Source organism: Corythoichthys intestinalis, chromosome 11 (genome assembly GCF_030265065.1).
Source record: "Corythoichthys intestinalis isolate RoL2023-P3 chromosome 11, ASM3026506v1, whole genome shotgun sequence".
Lineage (NCBI taxonomy): Eukaryota > Metazoa > Chordata > Actinopteri > Syngnathiformes > Syngnathidae > Corythoichthys > Corythoichthys intestinalis.
This window is the reverse complement of record NC_080405.1, coordinates 41,066,631-41,088,119: the sequence shown is the minus strand read 5'-3', so window position 1 is coordinate 41,088,119 and position 21,489 is coordinate 41,066,631. Positions and strand designations below refer to the sequence as shown.

General features: G+C 37.9%; 2 protein-coding genes across 2 annotated transcripts in view; one reads left to right on the top strand and one right to left on the bottom strand.

Annotated features, from left to right (window-relative positions):
* The window catches only part of atp7a (ATPase copper transporting alpha), a 32,011-nt gene extending 30,313 nt beyond the window's left edge, over positions 1-1,698 (top strand). Inside the window, exon 23 of the mRNA XM_057850117.1 lies at positions 51-1,698. Coding sequence (XP_057706100.1) covers positions 51-324 — 274 coding nt within the window. The 3' untranslated portion in view covers positions 325-1,698. The remainder of the gene's footprint in view (positions 1-50) is intronic.
* sfxn1 (sideroflexin 1) lies at positions 878-19,534 on the bottom strand. Its single transcript, XM_057850118.1, has 11 exons — positions 19,423-19,534; positions 12,098-12,267; positions 11,870-12,040; positions 10,198-10,296; positions 10,055-10,130; positions 9,691-9,776; positions 6,622-6,749; positions 6,492-6,541; positions 6,319-6,368; positions 3,393-3,440; positions 878-3,319 (listed from the first exon to the last, which is right to left on the bottom strand). The coding sequence occupies exons 2-11, from the start codon at positions 12,259-12,261 to the stop codon at positions 3,223-3,225; spliced, it is 969 nt and encodes a 322-aa protein (XP_057706101.1). The 5' UTR covers positions 12,262-12,267; positions 19,423-19,534; the 3' UTR covers positions 878-3,222.
* Positions 19,535-21,489: the final 1,955 nt, after the last annotated feature.

Sequence of the window (21,489 nt, the reverse complement as noted above, 5' to 3'; positions counted from 1 at the left end):
CTTGATGCGTCTTTCAAATCTGCTTTCTCACCCGCGCGTCTTCTCTGTAGCTACGCCAAGCCCACAGCAGAGAAGCTGGAGGCCAGGCTGGGCGGCGACAGGCGGCAGGGCAGCCTGTCCGATGTCAGCGTCCACATCGGCATGGGCGACCTGCGGCGATCCTCGCCCAAGCTCAGCCTCTTCGACCGCTTTGTCAGCTACAGCCGGGCGTCCATCAACTCGCTGCGCTCCGACAAGCGCTCTATCCACAGCCTGGTGCTCAGCGAGCCCGACAAACACTCACTCCTGGTGGGGGAGGCGACGTGCGACGAGGTCATCTGCTGAAGAGCGCTTCAGAAAAACTGGCTCAGCAGTCTTCACGCTTGTGAGTCCAAAGATCGTTTGAAGTTTCTTCTTGTCCATTGGTTGCATTGGTTGTTGTTTAATACGCAGTATTTATATCTACCTTATTTATCTAATGTTCATGATCCAAATGATACTTGAGAGCAAGTTGGAAGTACTCGTGGAAATGTCAGCACATTCCAAAAGAGCACCTTGGATGCAGCAGTGTTCACGTCTCCATGGCAACAGACGCAACCTGCTATTCTATTTTTGCTGATCATTGTAATGTAGGTTGTCTTCTCTATGTCACGCAGATGCATTTAGATCATATGTACAGGTCACCTGGTGTTAAAATCATGTTAGTTTACTACTTCAAAGCATTTCTTTGTTTTAATACGGCTACAGAATTGCTTTGCTGAGCCTTTTTAAGAGTTTGCGCAATGTCACACAAGCGTCCGAGCCCTATCGTTGGCTTTAATTGCCGCTACTTTCCCAATGACATGTGTCATTAAGTCTGCTTAGTGTTATCACACTGGCTTGTATAAGCCACGCCCATCAAGCATCACGTATGTACATGAACGGTTAAATGAAGCATTGCTCAATGTTGTTCTAAAATAGGGGTGGGGCACATAAATTCATTATTTAATCCAAGCTGCCTTGTTGTAATTATGCCCCCGAAATGACCTACAGATGCTCTGAATTTATACTAAATAAACAAATCAATGTATATTTTTGTCAAATCAGTACGGATATGAAAAACTGAGCTGGGATTACTCCCCACCCCTGTTCTCTTGTGCCTTGGAATAAAAAGAAAATTGAAAATATCTGTTCATCATTCCACATAAAGATCACATTGAGTCACCGAACTGGACAACCAAACACCATTTAATTTTAAGAAATACATCAGACTTCTTCCCTTACATGATCACTTGGGCTGTATTTTCAATTGCCATTTTATGTAGAGGTTTGAAATGTACAGCATTAAAGAGGGATTAGCTCTTATTAGTTACAACTATTTTAAGAAAATCAATACATGAAATGTCAAGTAAAAATCAAAATAACAATTTTGTGCTAACTTCTCAACTGGTCCAAGAGGAAAGAAACAACACTGTGGTTGAAGTGTTTACAAAAATGGGAAGAAAAAAAAAAAAAAAAAAAACAGAGCAGCATATGTCAGTATTCCAACATTGTGCTTGTGTGGCCTAAGACTTGTCTGTAGCAGGGAAAACATTACATTCAGTTCACCTTGAAGACGACAAGAACATAGTCACTTCGTACCAGCTGGGAACACTTCTGGGAACACTATTCAAATCAGCTTACTCATACAATAACGATAGTAGATTTCAAGACTATTAAACATCTTTACAGTGATCACACATTGATGCGCGATGGAACGTTTAAACATTTGATGTAAACATTTGCATTCATTGGATTAAATCATTACAACTAACATTTGATTTCAACACAGAAAACAATGTTTTGTGGGTTTTGTGCCTGTGTTTCATTTTGGCCACCCCAGATTTAAGGATCTGGATGACTGAACGTGACCACCACAGTCCAGGTAAGCCTGATATCGCCAGCTTGTTTCCAGTACTATTCACTGTATTTCAGTCAGTTTATTTAACACTGATACAAGGTTCCTAACATTTCATGATATGCTCTATGTAACGTGCAATATCCCAAAAACATTTTAAGTGCGTGGGTCCTAGAGTTCTTTCCTCCGACGGACCCAACCTACACAAATTTAGTATTAGACTCAGAAATACTGTAAATATTTGTAGGAAAAGACTTCTATGTATAAAACAGTCAAATAAAATAAACATGGCTGTAAATGAGGTCGCTATTGTGCCACGAGATGTTGTAAACTGAGGAACCCTTGTATCTGGTTAGGTGGGTTCATAAAGGACTTGATATTATAAGTCGATCATACAGTATCATTAAAAAACTGGTTAAAAGTCACCACTTTCTGTAAAGTACCCAATAAATTAACCCTCACTGGCAGCTTAAAACTTCAAATAAATGTGTAGAAGACACGATGAATGTTTAAGTGACCATTTAAGAACATGTTCTTGCTAGCTTGTTGAATGGGGATTAGCATATGCTACTTAGCCAGTGTTCAGAACTTTAACTCAGTGATAGACAATCCATTTGAAATGGGAACACTGTCAATCACTAAGTCAAAGAGTTTATCAATTATTTTTTGAGTTCACTGTTGACAAATGGCGTTTAGAGGCTAATGAGGCTAAAGGGAGTAAATGGTAAATGGTGCTATAGCCTACATGACTGCAACCATTCAATTTCAGTAATATTAACTAATTCACATTCTAAATAATTCTGTCATTTTAAAAAGGCATAATTAAATGAAAGGTGCCCAAAATGATGCAAGGTGCTTGCTGTGGTTAGTTAAATGAATTCTCCGAGCCACAATATGAGAAAATATAGTAAGATGAAAAGTATGCTAGTGCTACTGACTCACATGAAAAGTGGTTGCTGGCTCTTGTTTGTCAAACAGAAGAAATGCATTGAGAAAAACCGATTTTAAGCGTATTCAAATAGCACCGCGTGGGTCAGTTAATGGTTGCAGCCGTCTGAAAAGCATGGGTTCTCATTGATATAAAAGCCTTTTCGATGGTCACTCATTTGGCAAAATTAAAGTGATTGTGGGACAGCAAGGTTTTAAAACATTGGATTTGGCAAAACATCAGAACTCTTTGACGAATTAAGTGAAAAATCATTCTAAAAATACTGCACAGACACAAATGTGTTGAAAAGAAAATTCCCAACTGTTGTTGATCCTGTCCTTGTGAAATGAGAAGATGTAAACTTAACTTTGGCACACTGAATGAGGAGGGCCTACGACCTGGTCATGGTGGCGTTTGGACGCTGTGGTGGGCTTTGCTCTCATAGCCCTTTGTTGAAGTAGACTCTCTCCAAGCCCGGGTGGCTGGCCCGGATCTTTTCTTGCAGCTCGGGCTCCAAGCGGCTAACCGATATAGAGCTGGAGGACGCACGTAAGTATTATTCATAATATTTCCTCATTTCACTTAGATAGAAGCTTGTGTGTTATTCACCTTTTCTGTGGAAACAGTGCGCAGCACAATGGAGTGGCGAACACCAAACTGCAAATTTGAATGAAGGCATCATGAATGAAACGTTGAGATTTTCGTTTTGCTTTTCTACAGTAGTAATTTTACTTGAGTGAATTTGTTGAGAAGAAATGCTAAATGTATTCATTTACACTGAGCTGCATTCCACTCTTCGTTTCATGGCTCACAGAGATTTTCCCGTCACATGAATGTGTACCTCCTCTAGCTGCATGAGTCACATGAGTTTCAAAACTCGATTAAACCCACTGGTGTCAAATGCGAGGCTCGGGGGCCGAATCTGGCCCCTCACATCATTTTGTTTGGCCCTTGAAAGTTAAAAATACTGTGCATAAGATCAAATTTAAATCAAATTTCTGGATTTTTCATCCAGGACTACCTGAAACTGAGGGTATTCAATCCCCCCCCCGATATATAAATAAAAACTTTTTTTAATTGGAAAAAAAATAATTTACTGTTTTTTTTTTTTTTTTTAGATGAAAAGTAAATTAAAAAGGATTATATTTTTTCATTAAAAATGCTAATACAATAATAACGAAAAACAAATTTTAAAAGTTGAGGTATTAGAGTAAAAAGGGAGAAAAAGTAAAGAAAGCTACAACAACTAATTGATTAAATCGATTAAAATGGGTTAGTTGCCAACGAATTGCATAATCGATTTTTGCCAGGCACCTATGAGTAGGGTCTTACCCCGTTAGGGTCTTTGTTTGTGTGTAATGCGAGGCCGCCTGCACGCCAGTGATTAGAACAAGAGAGAGTTCACTGCTAGTGTGCTAAACTCAGGTTGGGTTGCTAAATCAACAATTGCACGAAGTGTTGAGAGTTAGATTGTCTTTTGTGTTGTTATATCCACTGTGCCTCTATCAGAGGTGAGTAAATGAAGCCATTTGCATTGTTTGTATTCTTTGTTGATGAGACATTACTACTTAGCACAGAGCGCTAATCTAGGTAGTGATTATGCTCATCGTTTTCTTAGGTTTCAGTTTGTATTGTGTTTTGGAGAAGCATATTAGCACTTTAGTTATTGTTAGATCGTAAACTTGTCTCATTTCTTTTTATAAAGAAAACACACATACAAACCCATTAGTCTCCCCTTTCAACACAAGCTACCATTCAAACTGTAAATTGTCATACATGTGAGAGTGCTTTGGAGTTGGACTTGGATTGTATTTATGAACAATTGTCTGATAAAGAAAACTGATTCATTACAGTCCGCCTCCTTCTTATTTGCAGGCTTAGTCATTGACACAATTTTGATCAGCGCTTTGCCCACAACATAAAAAATGTCAATCGGCAGCATTTTTTTTAAAAAAATTTGAATGAACAGGACTTTTGTCTTAATTGTGTACAGAGAAATTATTTTTGTTTTATACTCAGAACATTTATTGAAAACTTTAACAAGTTTTATGTACTTAAAACAGTACAATTGTAGACTACAGTTAATAGGAGTGGGAACCTCTTAGTACCTCACGATAACGATGATCTGACGATACAACGATTGTCAATACATTGGTCAGGAAATCATTCTAGGATATTCAACAAACAACTAATCAACAGAAAAACAAGCTTCTACTGTGAATTGGAATGAGTTTATCATTAGTAGACGCCCAATCCATTTGAACTGGGAGGGTGAATGTTCATTCACTGCCATCCCTCCCACTTCAGACGGATTGAACGTCTATGGCCGGTAGTGCCAGGCAAAGAGGTAATTTTGGGCCATTTAAGGTCATTTACCTGTTCATTTTCAGTTACTTCCTGTTGATTTTCGGGGTATTCTATGGGTCTCTTCCTGTTTATTTTGAGTTACAGAACAGGAAGTGACCTGGGAATCACCCAAATGAATAGGCAGTGACTCAAACTCAACAGAAAATGACCTGTAAATGCCCTAAAATATACAGCAAGTGACCTGTAAATGCCCTGAAAATCGGACAGAATGACTGTGAATGCTCTGGTTTCGAATGAATGAACGTTCCCAGTCTAAATGGATTGGGCGTCGAGCACCGTCAATGCAGCCTTAGAATTAACTGAGACATTATTATGGTGGGAAATTTTGGTAGCAACTTCTTGACACCTTTTCAAAACGATATCTTGATTCTTGGCAGGAGCGTATCGATAATCTTTTGGGATATAAAATGGTGATATATCACCATTTCGATATTTTGTCAGACACCTAACAGTTAAGTTAGGAAGCTTTAATAAAAGATGATTTTTGAAGGAAATAGTCATCCATTTTGTCTTCATTGTTACTTACAACATGCCTAAAACAACTTCAAGTTAAATCGTGAAGTTAATTGGAAAAAAAAGTGACATTTACCCGATTAGTTGATTAATCGTTTAATCAAGCGTCCGATTAATCCATTATAAAAACAATTGTTAGTTTCAGCCCTATAAAGAGTACATAAATAACAAGGATTACTTTTTTAAGATTAAAAAAAAAAAAAAAAACTAAAAAACAAAAACAGATTCTTTACATATTTTATATATATATATATATATTTTTTAGTTTTTTAAAGAATTTAACAACATTAATAAATAGTTAAGAGAGAATACTTGCATTTAAGTGGCTCAAAAAAAGAGGATTTAGACCAGGGGTGGCCAACCCTAGTCCTCGAGAGCCGCAATCCAGCTTGTTTTCCATAGCTCCCTCCTTTAACACACCTGAATCAAATGATCAGCTCATCAGCAAGCTCTGCAGTTGCCTGATAACAATCCTGATAATTTGATTCGTGTGTTGAAGGAGGGAGACATGGAAAACAAGCTGGATTGCGGCTCTCGAGGACCAGGGTTGGCCACCCCTGATTTAGACAATGTTTAGATCAACAATGTCTCTAAACGATTGATTGACTGTCAAAATAGTTGTTAGAAGAAATGCCTACTGATGGATACCACTCACCAGAATCCCACCAGGCTAACTTGAATTGGGGCACTCATCCATGGGAACCTCTGAAAGGAGCAGGCAGAGAAAAAAAAGAAGGTCACAAAGGCAGTGAATTCCTTAAGTCCTGCTGCTTCTCACTGCGTGATCGACATCAGGCCCTCACTATTTAGTTCATCTTAATGTCTTACCCTCAGAAAGGCCTTCTTTTCCAAATGGTTCATTAAAAAGGGTGGGATGGCTGGAAAGAAAGCGAAAGAACATGAAGAACAGTCATGTTTGTATGTAACTGGTGATACCACGTAGATCTTAGTACAGTACCCATTCCTGGTGAGGCCATGAGGATCCTTGAGACCACAACCTGAGAGATGGCCTGCTGTGCCGCTTTGGTCGACTCTCCTATCCTGTTGTCATTCTCATCTGTTATGGGAATGCCGTGTTTCAGTTCTCTGAGGACAAGGAGTAAGAATTACTCTCTCCAAAGACACAGAATTGTTATCTAAAACAGTGTTGAGTGTGAGGGGCATTACAGAATTGTATGTTCGTGCTTAAAAATTTGAGAATTTTTTTTTTTTGGCAATACATTCATCAATAATAGGTAACGGAGGCTTCATTAGCACAGATGACAGACCAATGGTAAAATTTTAATGACATGATTGATTTGGTGTTCACAATATTTGGTATAATCACAATAACAGGGTTGCAAATCCATACTGATTTTAGCTTTATCTCACCAGAAGAAGCTAGCTAACTAGTTGTTACTGCTGACCAAGCGGACAAACCTACTTAAGAATTGTATAAAAACATATTGTCTTATTTTAATCATATGTATTACAATGTTGCATTTGGTAAAGTGAGACATTCAATCAAGGCTTATTATTTTTATTAAAGGAAAATTAGAGGAGAGGACATAAATTTGCTCTACTCATTTTTTGGAAAATTGATGATGTTAAGTCCAATTTTGCAGAAATGTTGCGAACTTAAGTTCATAACTTTTAAGACTTAATTAAGCTGTGTGTGTTACATGTCTTGCTCTGTTTTGTTGAACACTGTGATTTCTAAATGTTTTGAATGAATTAACATGCTGAGTGAGAAATGAATCACTTAACAGATGCCGAGTGAGAAAGTGGAAACTGCAGTTCCTAGCATGCCTTATGGTGGCCTTTTGTAAAAATTTAGCAATATACTATGTGGCGGAAAACACTCAGGTGACTTGAAGTTCCGCTCTGAGACCCCCAATTTGGCCAAATTTCAAAATTGTCCTATATGCATGTGTGATACATCATTGGAAAGCTTAAAATCTCGATTTTCTGGGGCAACAAAAATTTTGAACAGGTGAGCATTTAAAAAAAAAAACAAAATTTTTAACAGCAAAACCCTAATTGGAGGCGAGAGCAGAATTAAAGAAGCCACGATTTTAACGAGATATTATCGCGTACTTATCTTGTTTCGATCCAAAAACTCCATGTAGCATGTATCACCGAGTGTCAAGACACAGCTGTGAATGGCCGCAGCCGGATTTTTAGGGGATTTTATGGGTGAAACATGGCGATATAACAAGGGTCGCGATGCAGAAATTGCAGACAACAAGAAGTGGTTGAGATTTTCTTTTTCATATAGTTATCCTTTTAAATGTTATTTTAAAAAAAAAATTGTTTGGATTGATTATTTATCATCTAACATATCAGGGAAAATACGACAGTAACAAAAAAAATACAATTAAGCGATACTTATGAGGTAGATATCCGTGACTTTTACAGACGCCAAATTTTTCATTGTGACGTAATTCGTTTAAAAGTTTAAAATATGCGAGTGAATATTTTTTTAAAGTCGTTTTTTTTTTTTTTTTAAACTAAATATTAGACATCAATTAATGATTCTAAGCTACAAATAACACATTTTGAATAACAAATATAATTACTTACCTTCTTTTTATGGCTAGGTTGAAACAAAAGCGGTTGCGTGACGTCTGTAAACGGGGGTTTTCAGGGTAAAACGGATAAATTAAAAATAGTTCGGAGGCTTAGTGCGCCATAAATCTGCTATGGCAGCATATAGACATATTGTTCTATCAAACGCAACAGTTCATTTGGCTTAAGATACAGCAGTTTGTTCTAAAGAGGGGTGCAAGAGCAGAAACTGCTTTCTCAGTCTTGTCTGTGTTTTCCGCCATATGTCTTTTATTGCTAGTTAGTGGCTAATTATTTCCCAATTTGGTAGTGGTCGTCCACCCACCTCATAATTTATTATTTGTCATTGATGCTAAAACGATTAATCAATTAACTCGAATGATTTGATTAGAAATGGTAAATGGTGTTATATAGCGCTTTTCCACCTTTCAAGGCGCTTTACACTATCTCGCCATCCACCTGCTGGTGACGCAGCACCAGGAGCAACGTGGGGTTCAGTATCTTGCTCAAGGACACTTAGGCGAGTTCATCAGGGCGGAGAATTGAACCCACAACCTCTGGGTTGGGGGACAACTACTTTACCACTGAGCCACGCCACCCCCCTTTTTTTACTTTTGCTGCTTTGAGTATTCGTTTAATTAAAGTGATGTTGCAATGGTTTATTTTAAAAGTGTTTGTATATAGTTTTATTGATTTGGTTGGATACACTGCCCCCTCGTGGCAACAGTGAATATGACAACTCATTTCACATGGCTGAATCCAGCTGCTTCCCTGTTAAGATGTTTTTTTTTTTTTTAATGCATTCGTTATTTAGTTTATAGGTAAATTTAGCCAATTTTTTGTGGGAATATGTTTTTGAACCAATTGTAAAGAGCACTGTCAAAAAAAAAAGTTTGCATTTTGTAGCATTTAAGCTAGCAGACTTTTGCTAAGTAAGTTAACCAATTGTTGTTTTGTTGTACTTAGATCTTTATTTATTTATATATACCGTTTGAGGCTCAGCTCAGGTATTTTAATTTTTCATGTTCCTTATCAGATTACTCGATTATTCAAACTAACTAGTTCATCGATTAATCTACTATTAAAATAATCGATAGATGCAGCCCTAATTTTCATTAACTACAGCCCCTCTGCGACCCTCGTGTGGTGTGGAAAAGTAATCAGTGTTATTTATATAGGTTCCATGAGTTTAAGTTGTGTGGGGCCATATAACTTATCTAGTGACTATTCCACACTTTTGCTTATACCAGTAGCAGCTTCTCAGTGAAGTGAACACTCAGCATTCATAGTACATGGCATGCCTAATAAATGATGATGATGATGATAAAAGGAAATTATGACGATAATAAATTGAGTATGGTTTTCACGATCCAGATTGTATCATCATATCACCCAACATAAAGTGACTCTTTTGTTTGTTGTGTTTGGATGGCATTTTCAATACACAAACTCATTAAGAGATGAACTCTCCAAGCTTTACCTTTGCCTCATCAGAGGTATGTTGATGCAGTTTGCCGCGGCTACAGCAGCGAACGGAACAAAGCGTCCGATCAGAGGAGAGACGTGCTGCAGCGGGACAGGAGAGACTTCATAAAACAAAGTAGTAGAACAAAGTTCCATCTCTGAAGTGGTGTAAGCATTCAAGCTCCCGAGCATAAATCAGCATGAATAACACTGAGCTGGCATGGAGACGCGCCGATTCCAGAGCACGACCCCGTGAATAATTAGGCTCCTCTCGGACAAAGAGGCTATTTGTGCGCGGCAAACATCATGTCAGCACTAGCCCAACGCTTGAGGTCAGCCCGTTAAAATGAGAAGTAGAATGGGGTTAGATGAACTGATACCTTTGTTAGTGCGTTTAGTCCTAGAGCGGTGGCTACTGCCCCTGTAGTGGCAGATACGTACGCTGTGCCGAGCTGACTGCAAACAAGAGAAGCCCATAAGCAGCGAACGCGCGAGTTGGCGTGATCCGGGAAGGTTGTTGTACCTGACCGTAATGGGGGCGTCACCGCTCCTGTTGGTGTAGTTCACGATTGCGTTGAAGGACTGATTGATCCACTGCCAGAACAACACAGCTGGAGTGGTCCTACACAGAAAAGGCAGAAATATAATATGAAATAATTTCTTTAAAGGCTTTTTAGTCCAATTTTTTACATGAAAGCAAACAAAAAAATTTGTGATCCTATTTGTAATTGAATGAGGACCAGAGATTTTTTTGTGGTTGTTGAAAGTCAATAAGCGGGAATGGAGTTAATCAGTTACAATGTGACTTGAATGAGTAGTCAATGCGGAATTGGAAATGACAGGGGTCTTTTTTGTTGAAAAAAGTTCAAATGGACTACGACCGCCTGGCTTGTTCCCTAAATGTCTGATCAGCTCAGAGACATGATTAGCACACACAAAAAGCATGCATGCCCTCTAATGGCTAAATCGCAACCGACAGGCAATGTCTACAGCAGTGGGTCTTAATTGGGGTTCGGTGAAATCGCAGGGGTTCGGTGAGTAAGCCTCAGGGGTTCGGTAAAAGGTAAGAAACGCAGAGCACTATTTTGTACACTGACTAAATCTAGGCAAAGTGGCATTTCAGACCAGGTTTTGGATTGGTTTGTTTGTTTCAAATGCTCTCTATCTAATGGGAGGAGGAATCGATTTGCTCAGTGGAAGGTTGACAGTCACTTGGTATTAGGAAGTATAACAGGCCTACAGACAGTGTGAACGGCGTAGATAATTTAAAAAAACAACAACAACAAAAAACGTCATTTTACGCTATGAAAATAGTATGTGATGCAAGGATGCGACAATAAAATGAGAACATAGGCACGAAAACAAAAAAAAAAGGAACAGTGTGAAATGAAATGAGTTTAATTTCCTTTACCAACGTAAAAAGCAAAATTATTTGTTGTAAATTTGAAATCTGAAAGAAATGTGAACTGGAATTAACTTAGATGTTAGCTTGCTAGGTTTTGAATTCTTAAAAAAAATACTTTATTATGAAATTCTGAAGAGTTCGGTGAATGCACCTGTGAAACTCGTGGGGTTCGGTACCTTGCGCAAGGCTAAGAACCACTGGTCTACAGACATGATAAGCACTCCCTAATTGTGTGCATGCCCTCTACTGGCTAACTCGGGACCTACAGGTAACAATAAGTCCAGAATCAATGAATCTAATTAATCAGCCCTTAGAGCAAATTTTAAAAATCAAGCGCCGAGGATCCCGATACATCCCTAGGATATATCTATCAAATGTCATTCTGATCTGTCAGCAAATCATAAAGAAAAAGCAATTATAGTCAGTGCCCTCCTCAAGAAGAAGAATAAAAACGAAGTGAGTGAGATCTTGAGACCTCCTTCAGGGTGGTTTGAAAAGTGAGTTTTAGGGAGGAATTCACTTTTTGGGCTAATAAAAAAAGCCATACGTCACATGAATTTTTGAAACATTTTGAATTAGGTATAAAATGTGAAAGGCAATAGGTGCCAAAGTAACTAAATAAGGAGCAAAAAACGTAGGATACTTTGCTCTTAAAAAAAAAAAAAAAAAAAAGAATGTGGTTAATATTGAATTCTGTGGCAGTTGTGTCATAGTGGTCAAACAGTTCTAGTGATAAGCAGCTGCAAATGTATTCTAATTGAGTAAATTACAAGTTTCTGCAAGCGCTTACTTGTAAAATGTCATCATGCATCCAGTGATGGTCATATTCATCGGAACCTGCGCTGACATACGGCCTATCAGGATCATCTTCTCTCCGGTATCCGGATGGAAAGCGGAGTCAAAGACATATTTGGCTCGCCATAGTTCATCTTCCGTCAGCCCAGGAGAGACTGTACCTTTTCTGGGAGACCAGAGAAATCTAGATAGGAACTCTGGGTTTGTGTGTTTGGTGGCTTACCTGTAGTCTGTGATAATTTTGTGCGCGCGTTCTAGCTGCTCGTTGGTGAGGAGGACGTTCCGCGGGTCAGTGACAGTGAAGAAATGCTTGGCGCGGCCCACAAATGTGCTCTGGTCCCAACGGGGTTCCTTGATGTTTATGGACGTGGAGAGCTCTGCAGCCATATTTATCTGGTGAAGGAAAAATCAGAGTTTTATTTTAAAGGGAGGGACAACACCAATCACCAGTGCGGTCAGACATTTTATCATTGCTTGTATTATTTTAACCAATCACATGAGAGTATCCTAAATTGCCCGTCCTTCTTCGTGATGTTAATGATACTTATTATCACATGCACCTTTGCTTCAGTCTATCAGTAGGTATGTGCATGGCTAGAGGTTGACCAATATATGGACTTTTTTCCCCCAACATCGGCTATTGGCCGATTGACAAAAAAAAAAGCCAATAAAAACAGATTTTGATCAGGCATCAGTGTGGGCAACTGTGGCCGCCGCTGACTGGCGGTAGGACCCCAGAAGGACCCCACAACAGCATGGCTGCATTCCAATTGCGGTTAAATGAGCCCTCGCTCACTTGCCCTAGCCCCCGCCCCCCGGGGGAATCTCCGCCGCCATCTTAAGGGCCGTTCCAATTCCCAAAACAGTGAAGTGAACTTGGTGAGATGGACCCTCAGAGGGCTCAGTGATCGAGTGAAAAACGATGGTCACTCCGGAGCTCCCTGTATCCCACAATGCATTGCAATGGTGCATGGAAAATACGTCCACGCCGTGGTGATAATAAAGCTCAAACACGGTTGACTGCTGTATATGGTGTTAAACGGTGTTATATACCACCAAAGAAGAAGAAAATGAATTAAACTGCCAGCACGGTATTTGAAAGTTATACCAAACTGCCTTTCGAATTGTAAAATTCATCATTGTTGTTGAAAAAATAAAAATAAAAAATTAGACTGTATGTGGCGGCACGGTGGCTGAGTGGTTAGCACGTCTGCCTCACAGTTCTGAGATCAAGGGTTCAATCCCGGGCTTCGGCCTTCCTGTGTGGAGTTTGCATGTTCTCCCCGTGCCTGCGTGGGTTTCCTCCGGGGACTCCGGTTTCCTCCCACATCCCAAAAACATGCATGGTAGGCTGATTGAACACTCTAAATTGTCCGTAGGTATGAGTGTGTGCGTGAATGGTTGTATGTCTCCTTGTGCCCTGTGATTGGCTGGCAACCAGTTCAGGGTGTCCCCTGCCTACTGCCCATAGTTCGCTGGGATAGGCTCCAGCACCTCCGTGACCCTCGTGAGGAAGAAGCGGCATGGAAAATGAATGAATAGACTGTATGTGGCAGTTATGGCAGAACGTATGGAATCACAATACTGCCAAAATAAATATAAAGAGAAATAAATTAATGAATAATAATAAAGTAACTTTTTTATTGACTTTCACTTTTGCCATAAAAAGGGGGGAAAAAAACAATTTTTTTTCATTGATGTTTCTATTTCGCTTATCTTTTCTATTTTGCTTTTAACAAAAGGAATGGGCTGTCAATCAAATGGGATTGGGAGGGACTGAAACTAAACTTCAAATAGGTTAAATTCATTTAAACAACAAATTTGTCTTCAAATTATAAGGTATCGACAAATAAATAAAGAATTGCCCAAATAAAATTTGATACAAAACTAATAATTTGATAATTCCCTGTTACCGACGTACTGCCATCAAGCGCGGAATACCTCTCCGGCTTATTGACATGAGTCGCCGTGCATTTTGTGCAATGTAGAATAATGGTGCCACCATGGGGTGGCCAGGCCTGGCTACGGCTCCCCCCGATGAATTTGTTGGCCACCCCACGCGCCAGTATAATGTTAGATTGTCGTAGCTGCGGAACTCAAAATGTTGACTGGACTATTATGGACTATGCACGTTAACACAATATGATAGTGTACAGAATACAATATAACACAATCAACAAAAGTATATCAGTAGGTGTGTCCTTAAGTCAATCTGACAGTTTTCTACTGGCCTGTTTATTACTACAACATAGTAAAAACCTGAAATGATGGCTTTTATTTTTTGGTGTGCCACCTCCAGGTTTTAAGTGGCCCCATTTGGCATCCCCGATGAAGAATTTCTGGAGGTGCCATTGATTTGGAATTGGCAGTATTGCACTACTCCAAAACCTTGTGGTTGTTTCATGATTTTCTTGCCTGTGAGTGAACGAGGGCATCTGTGTTCCATTTACGTCTTTTCGTTCCCCCTCCGCCCACTTTCCCTCAACCCTCCAAGTGGCCTCAGTGTGACGTCATAGCAAGTGCTCAGGGCAAGTGAGCGAGGGCAACTCAAACCGTGATTGGAACGCAGCCCTTGAAGGCAGGCTGCTTCAGGTTTGCCGTGTATTGTAACTAATGTAAGATTTTTTTTTTTATCTTGCATGAGCGAATATGCAATGATGCTTTAGCCTTTTAATGTGTTGACTGAGTGATCAATATACTCTAAATGTAACTCGTAGCATTAGCGTAGTATTCGCATTAGCTTTAGCATGGCGAGCATCTTCTTTAAACTCTCACTTGTTTACATCTCGTCGTGCCGTCCTGGTGGGTTTTATTATTTGAAAACAATTTACTGTTTTTGTTGAGTGTGTATAATCTTAAAAGAAGTGCTGCGTTTGTTGATTTGGTAGCACTAGACCAGATTAATGCTTTCAGTCCTAGGTCATCATTGCAAATTTCAAGCTGTTGAAGCAATGTAAAAAAAAACGCCTTTCATAATCTACCTGCTTTTAAAAAATATCAGCTTACAAAATCGGCTTTGGATATCTGCTGAATTTTTTTTTAGATTTCCGTGTCGACATCAGCATTTGAAAATCCCATATCGGTTGACCTGTATGCATGACTATTTATTAGAGCTGCAACGATTAATCGATTAACTCGAGTATTCGATTAGAAAAAAATATTCAAATTAAATTTTGTTGCTTCGAGTATTCGTTTAATTAAAGTGGCGTTGTAATGGTTTATTTTGAAAGTGTTTAGATTTAGTTTTCTTAATTAGGGTGGATACACTGCCCTCTGGTCTGCCTCATTTCACATGGCTGAATCCAACTGCTCCATGTTAAGACCAAAGTAAGCTAAGTTTTTGTTTGGGCTAATGTTTTTTTATGCATTCGTCATTTACTTTATAGGTATATTTAGTCGTTTTTTTGTGGGAATATGAGTCTGAACCATTTGTTAAAAGCATTGTAAAAATAATGTTAGCATTTTATAGCATTTAAGCTAACTGACTTTTGCTATATAAGTAAGCCAATTGTTCTTTTGTTGTACATATATCCCCATTTATTTTTTTATTCCGTCTGAGGCTCATCCCAGGTATTTGAATTTTTCATTTCCCTTATCCGATAACTCGATTATTCGAACTAACTAGTTCATCGATTAGTTGACTACTAAAATAATCGATAGCTGCAGCCCTATAAATGATGTCACGAAAAGGCTGCGCTAGTAAATTGTATCATATTTTGTTTAAAATTAACAAACTCTTGCTGTTTGATTTTGTAGATTTTTTTGGCTTAGAATTGTTTGGATTACAGTGAAATCGTGTTCTGAATGCAAAATTTCTTCTTGTCATTATTTTATTTTGGAACCCTGGGATTTAGTGTCATGCCAGGCTAAGTGCAGCTTTGCACCATTTAGTGGCATAGTGATGCTAAGAACTAAGTTTAAGTGATTTTCAGCAATTCCGTTTGAAAAGTGGAAATGTAACATTCAAAATAATCATACATTTTGTGGGGTTAGAAAATAGCCATTTTTTAAATGAAAAATAGCTTCCTATGTGAACACAAACTTTTGATTTTTTTTTTTTTTTTTTTCAAAAAAACGTGTCAATTTTTGATGGAAAACGTTTTAGGGACAATGAAATAACGTTGCATACAGAACACCACTCAATTTGTATTTTCTATTTACAGCCAAAAGATATATTTTATGTGAATGTACTGTAATTATGTCTTTACAACAGTGTTAATGTAATTAAGCAATAAACTTGCATACCTGCCATAAACACTTGTTAACGCTTTCAGTGCCATTGACGATGATTGATGCCTTCAAGCTGTGGCTCCAGAGCCGCATGTGGCTCTTTTCATCCTTCTATCGTGAATTTGAATTACTTAGTCATTAGATAGACCTCCTATTCATTTGAACTGGGAGGGGATTAGTAGTCCAAATGGCTTGTACGTCATTCACTATCAGTTGCAGCCAATTTAAAAAAACATAAGAACAAGATCTACAATGGAATACTTATGCCTGTCTTCAGTAAGGTTTCAATGTACAATGCACCATGGACTTCATCACCTATTGGTGTTACACTTTGTCATTCTTTGCGTGACACCTTATCAGAGGGGGCCGAGCTACATTTAGAATAGTCAGGCGAAGATGGCACACACTCATGTCCAAGCTGGATCCAAGCTTGGGTTTTTAAAGAACTACGAAAGCTGTACCGCATACAAACAGGAAGGATTCACAGGAGTGATTTGTTCGACGATTCAAAGTAAATATTGTATTTTTCGTACCATGCATGCATTTTGAAACGTGAAAAAAATCAATGGGAGAATGGGAACTGCTACGACATTGGCGTCATTTCTTCGACATATATACGTAAAAAAGATGTGTAATTGCCCAGTTTTTTGCTCTTTTAACAAAGAATCGATACAGTTTTATGTCCATTTTTTCGTAACTGACTAGCCTCATAGTTGGCAATATTTACGTGAAATAAATGCTACATGAACATTTTTTTTTTTTTTGCTTTCAACCAAGAATCGAGACTGTTTTACATCCATATCTATAAAGAATTCAGGGATTTAAGCATTTATACACAATAATTTTTGCCAGAAAAGCTCTGTTTACGTCAGGCAGCCGCTAGCCTCATTTGCTAACAGAGTAGCATTGTATTTCAACATATAAACGTAAAATGAATGCTAACTGCACGGTTTCTTTGCTTTTAATCAAGAATCGAGACTGATTTACATCCATATCTATAAAGAATTCAGGGATTTAAGCATTTATACACAATAATTTTCTCCAGAAAAGCTCTGTTCACGTCATGCGGCCGTTAGCCTCATTTGCTAACAGAGTAGCATTGTACTTCGACATATTTACGTGAAATGAAAGCTAACTGCACGGTTTCTTTGTTTTAACCAAGAATCGAGACTGTTTTACGTCCATATCGATAAAGAAATTGGGGATTTAAACATTTCATTCACAAGAATTTTCACCAGAAAAGGTCTGTTTACGTCAGGCGGCCACTACCCTCGTTCGCAAACAGTATATATTGTATAATGATAATAAAAGGCTATTCTATAATAAGTTGTGATTGTATCTAGAATTTATTAATAATCTATTTACATATTATTTATAATTGATTCTGCATTCTTCCTCAAGTATTAAGTTTCTGATGTTAAACTGAGTGATTTATTAGCTGTCGAAAACTTGCAGTAAAAAAAAAGTTCCTATGTTAAATATTGCTATTGATCCTGAAAATTGATTATCTCTGCATTTGGTGATTTTTGTGCATCTAGTGTAAAATCTGAGACTTTTATTGCCAAGTTACGTTATATAAAAAATAGGGCTTTCAAAATTATCACGTTAACGGGCAGTAATTAATTTTTTTTTCAATTAATCACGTTAAAATATTTGACGCAATTAACGCACATGCCCCGCTCAAACAGATTAAAAATGACAGCAGTGTAATGTCCGCTTGTTACTTGTTTTTTGGTGTTTGGCGCCCTCTGCTGGCGCTTGGGTCCACATGATTTTCTGGGTTTCAGCACAATGAGTGAGCATGGTGTAATTATTGACATCAACAATGGCGACCTACTAGTTTATTTTTTGATTGAAAATTTTACAAATTTTAATAAAACGAAAACATTAAGAGGAGTTTTAATAAATGATTTCTATAACTTGTACTAACATTTATCTTTTAAGAACTACAAGTCTTTCTATCCATGGATCGCTTTAAGAGAATGTTAATAATGTTAATGCCATCTTGTTGATTTATTGTTATAATAAACAAATACAGTACTTGAGTACTGTATGTTGAATGTATCCATCAGTCTAGTGTCTTATCTTTCCATTCCAATAATAATTTACAGAAAAATATGGCATATTTTATAGATGGTTTGAATTGCGATGAATTACAATTATTTAATTTTTAAGCTGTACTTAACTCGATTAAAAATTTTAATCGTTTGACAGCCCTAATAAAAAATAATTAATTTTTTTATGCCGCTGCTCATGGAGACTTATATATAGCTAAGGTAGGTGGCTGTTTTGGTTTTAGGTCGGTAGCAGCTTTGGTTTTGAAAATATTGGAAGTTGAAGTTTTTGAAAATAGGCCCCCTACGAATCGGCCCCGTTTCCCGTGTCATGTCAATAGGTTATGAAGTCTATGAGAGCACAGAATTTTAAAGATATGGGTGCATACATTATAATTTGTGCCAGGCTATGAACACACGCACAGCCAGTTAAAACTGGCCTGCACTGCCATGAACATGTTCTGTGGACGTGCATACTCATTGCTCCCAGTCTCATCTGGTTTTTAACCATTTTTGCTCCCAACTTAAAAAGGTCTCTGCAAGGATTTGCTGCAGCATGATGAAACTCCCAGTGGAATTGCACCAAACATGGCTGCTTGGCTGGATTGACTGACACATGAAGACTAATATGTCGCTTCAGGGAGGCTGTTCGCTCTTTAAATTGAATTAAACTCTCACGGGTTGGAAGAGCACACAAAAAAAGCCCGGCTTGCTTGAGGCTGTGTTTTTTTATGATATCCAGCGTGAGGTGGAGTCATGCTGCGTTAATCAATACTTTTAATTGCTAATGAAGGTGATCTATGGAAGGTGAACTTTGATCTGCAAGCTCTCAGCCGCTTGTGCCCTCACTCTCAGCCAATCACAGCAGGCCTGCATGGCTACACATTAACCATCAATTGCCTACGTACATTAAATATCATAATTTTTCACCTTTCTTATTTTTAGGCATATTTCTCATTAGGTAGAAGATGGGTTATTTCCCTCTCTCTGCAAAACACATTGACTGCTAAGCTGAACCACGCCAGTTCAAACTGGAGCTGTTCTTGAAGCAAAACTGTGCTTACAGTCAGAAAATGTATGGGAAAAATTGTCAGAACGAGAAAAGATGAATTCGGCGGTGCAGGGAGCTGTGCGTTCAGGATTCAACTAGTACGGAGGCGCCACATCCACACCAGCTCAGCACGCACACGCACGCACGGTTTCTGCATCCCTATCGCCAGGCAGAAAAACATTTTATTTAGACTGTAAATAATAGATTACTTACTGCACTAAAGGCTCCGGTGCTCCGTTAGAGATGTCCCTGAAAGGCTGCAGCCAGCTAATTTAGCGAGCAGGCAACACCGCACACAGTCGGCCACATCACGCACGCTCCCTCACCGGAAATAACCGGACGACAAATTAAGAGTGAGGACAAACGCGCCAAACAATATGGAGATAAACGTGTTGGAATCATTTTTAACTTCATCTGTGCAACAAACAACACGAATTGCGAGCTAACGTGTGAGATAAATTTACTTAACTGTTTGTCGGTTTCCTGAAGATTCTTTTATTTTTCAAGGCGATTTCCGGTAATTCTGCGACACACATGCTAACTTCGTAGTCGTTCAATCAGTGCAGCACCTTTTCAGAAAAAGAACAATTTCCAGTGGAAAAATAAAAAATAAATTGGTTTTGTTCAAAAGTTGACACTTCAGACTTATAACCCTTTATTGAGCAAGTGACTTTTTGCTAATTAAAAAAATAAATATTAGCAATTACTGTATTCTTTTTTTTCTTCTTTTTTTTAAAGAAATGATAATTATTGTGTTTAACATATGTAACTGTAAATAAAATATTAATATCATCTGCCTCTCCAATGCATAGACTCTACTAGTCATATTGTCATAATGTGGTAAATTACAGTATATGTAATTACTGTATAGTAAGTACAGTTTGACTTTTGGGGCGGGGGGCACAACATGTTGATGACCCCGAAACGCAGTGTCAGCAATAAAATTAACTTACAATATTTATATTAATAAGTTGACAATGAGCGTTTTTTGTTTCCCATCATTCTTGAGGGGAATTCTAAATCAGGCTGTTTAGGCAATACTTTTTGCCAAGATCGTCATCCATTGAATACTGTACGCCCGCCGGTGTCGTGCCAATGTAGTTACCCCAGTCAAAACTTTTATCCCCTGGGGGGAGCCATATGAAGGTAGATTTTTGTCTTTATTATTCAATCAAAAAAATGCTTCAATAAAAAAAAGTTGCTTCAATCAAAATATGTTTTCAACCAAAAAAAATGTCGCTCCAATAAAAAAATGTTTGCGTGCAAAAACAAACAAATGCACGTGAAAACTATTTTTCTTTTTCTTTTTTTTTTTTTTTTGATTGAAGTCACTTTTTTTTTTTTTTGATTGAAGCAACTTTTTTGATTGCAGTAATGTTAATTTGTTTGGGCTACATTTTGGCTAGTACATTTTTGTCTTTATTATTCAATCAAAAAATAAGTTGCTTCAAAAAATATTTTTAAAAGAAAATCACTTCAATTAAAAAAGTAAAAATTTCAATCAAAAAAAAGTTTTTGAAAGCGAAAAAATATTTCAGATTGATAATTTTGCATTTGAACACTTAATTTTTCATTGAAAAATTTTTCTTTGATTGAAGCAATCATTTTTGTGTTTGGGCCATATTACGATTAGGACATTTGTGTCTAAATCATTCGATCCCCCAAAAAGTTGCTTCAATCCAAAAAAATATTTTCAATCAAAGAAATATTAAAATATTTTCTTTTCTAATATTTTTTTTAATTATATGCAAAGCAAATTACCGTTTAATGTGCTCGAAAAATAATTTTGACCCATTATAAAAATATATATTTTTTGTTCATTTCATTAATTTTTGTTGCAGTTTTATTGCTTTACAACTTTTATATATATAGGAAAGTGAATTACATGCAATGACACTTATCGGCCACCAGGGGGGCCAGGCCCCCCCTTAAAATCCGCTTATGAGTATATGATATGCAGTATCAAGTATCAACAGTATCAACCAGTCATTGTGTTTTTGTTCTTTTTAGCATCCCCACACAGTGAAGTTTTCCTAGGCATCTGTGCTCCATTAGTGCCTGGAAAATATGGCGTCATCTTCACCGTTGTTCCCATTTGCACGATTGCAGGTTATGCATTCTGCTGCAGTGTGGTCGGGGGTAAAAATACAGCACAAAGAACAGAATCATTTCAAGTCTCTGATAATCATACATCACTGCCCAAAGTGCTCTCACGCAAAGGTCCTAATTGACAATTGTTTTGCAAAGACACTCTTTTTTTTATGTGCAGTGGATGACAGT

Coding starts and splice junctions, on each gene's coding strand:
- sfxn1 (XM_057850118.1), bottom strand. CDS start 12,261: ATGGCTGCAGAGCTCTCCACGTCCATAAACATCAAGGAACCCCGTTGG. Junction 9,777..10,054: donor GACTAAACGCACTAACAAAG/GTATCAGTTCAT, acceptor GTCCCGCTGCAG/CACGTCTCTCCTCTGATCGG. Junction 3,320..3,392: donor GCACTGTTTCCACAGAAAAG/GTGAATAACACA, acceptor TGCGTCCTCCAG/CTCTATATCGGTTAGCCGCT.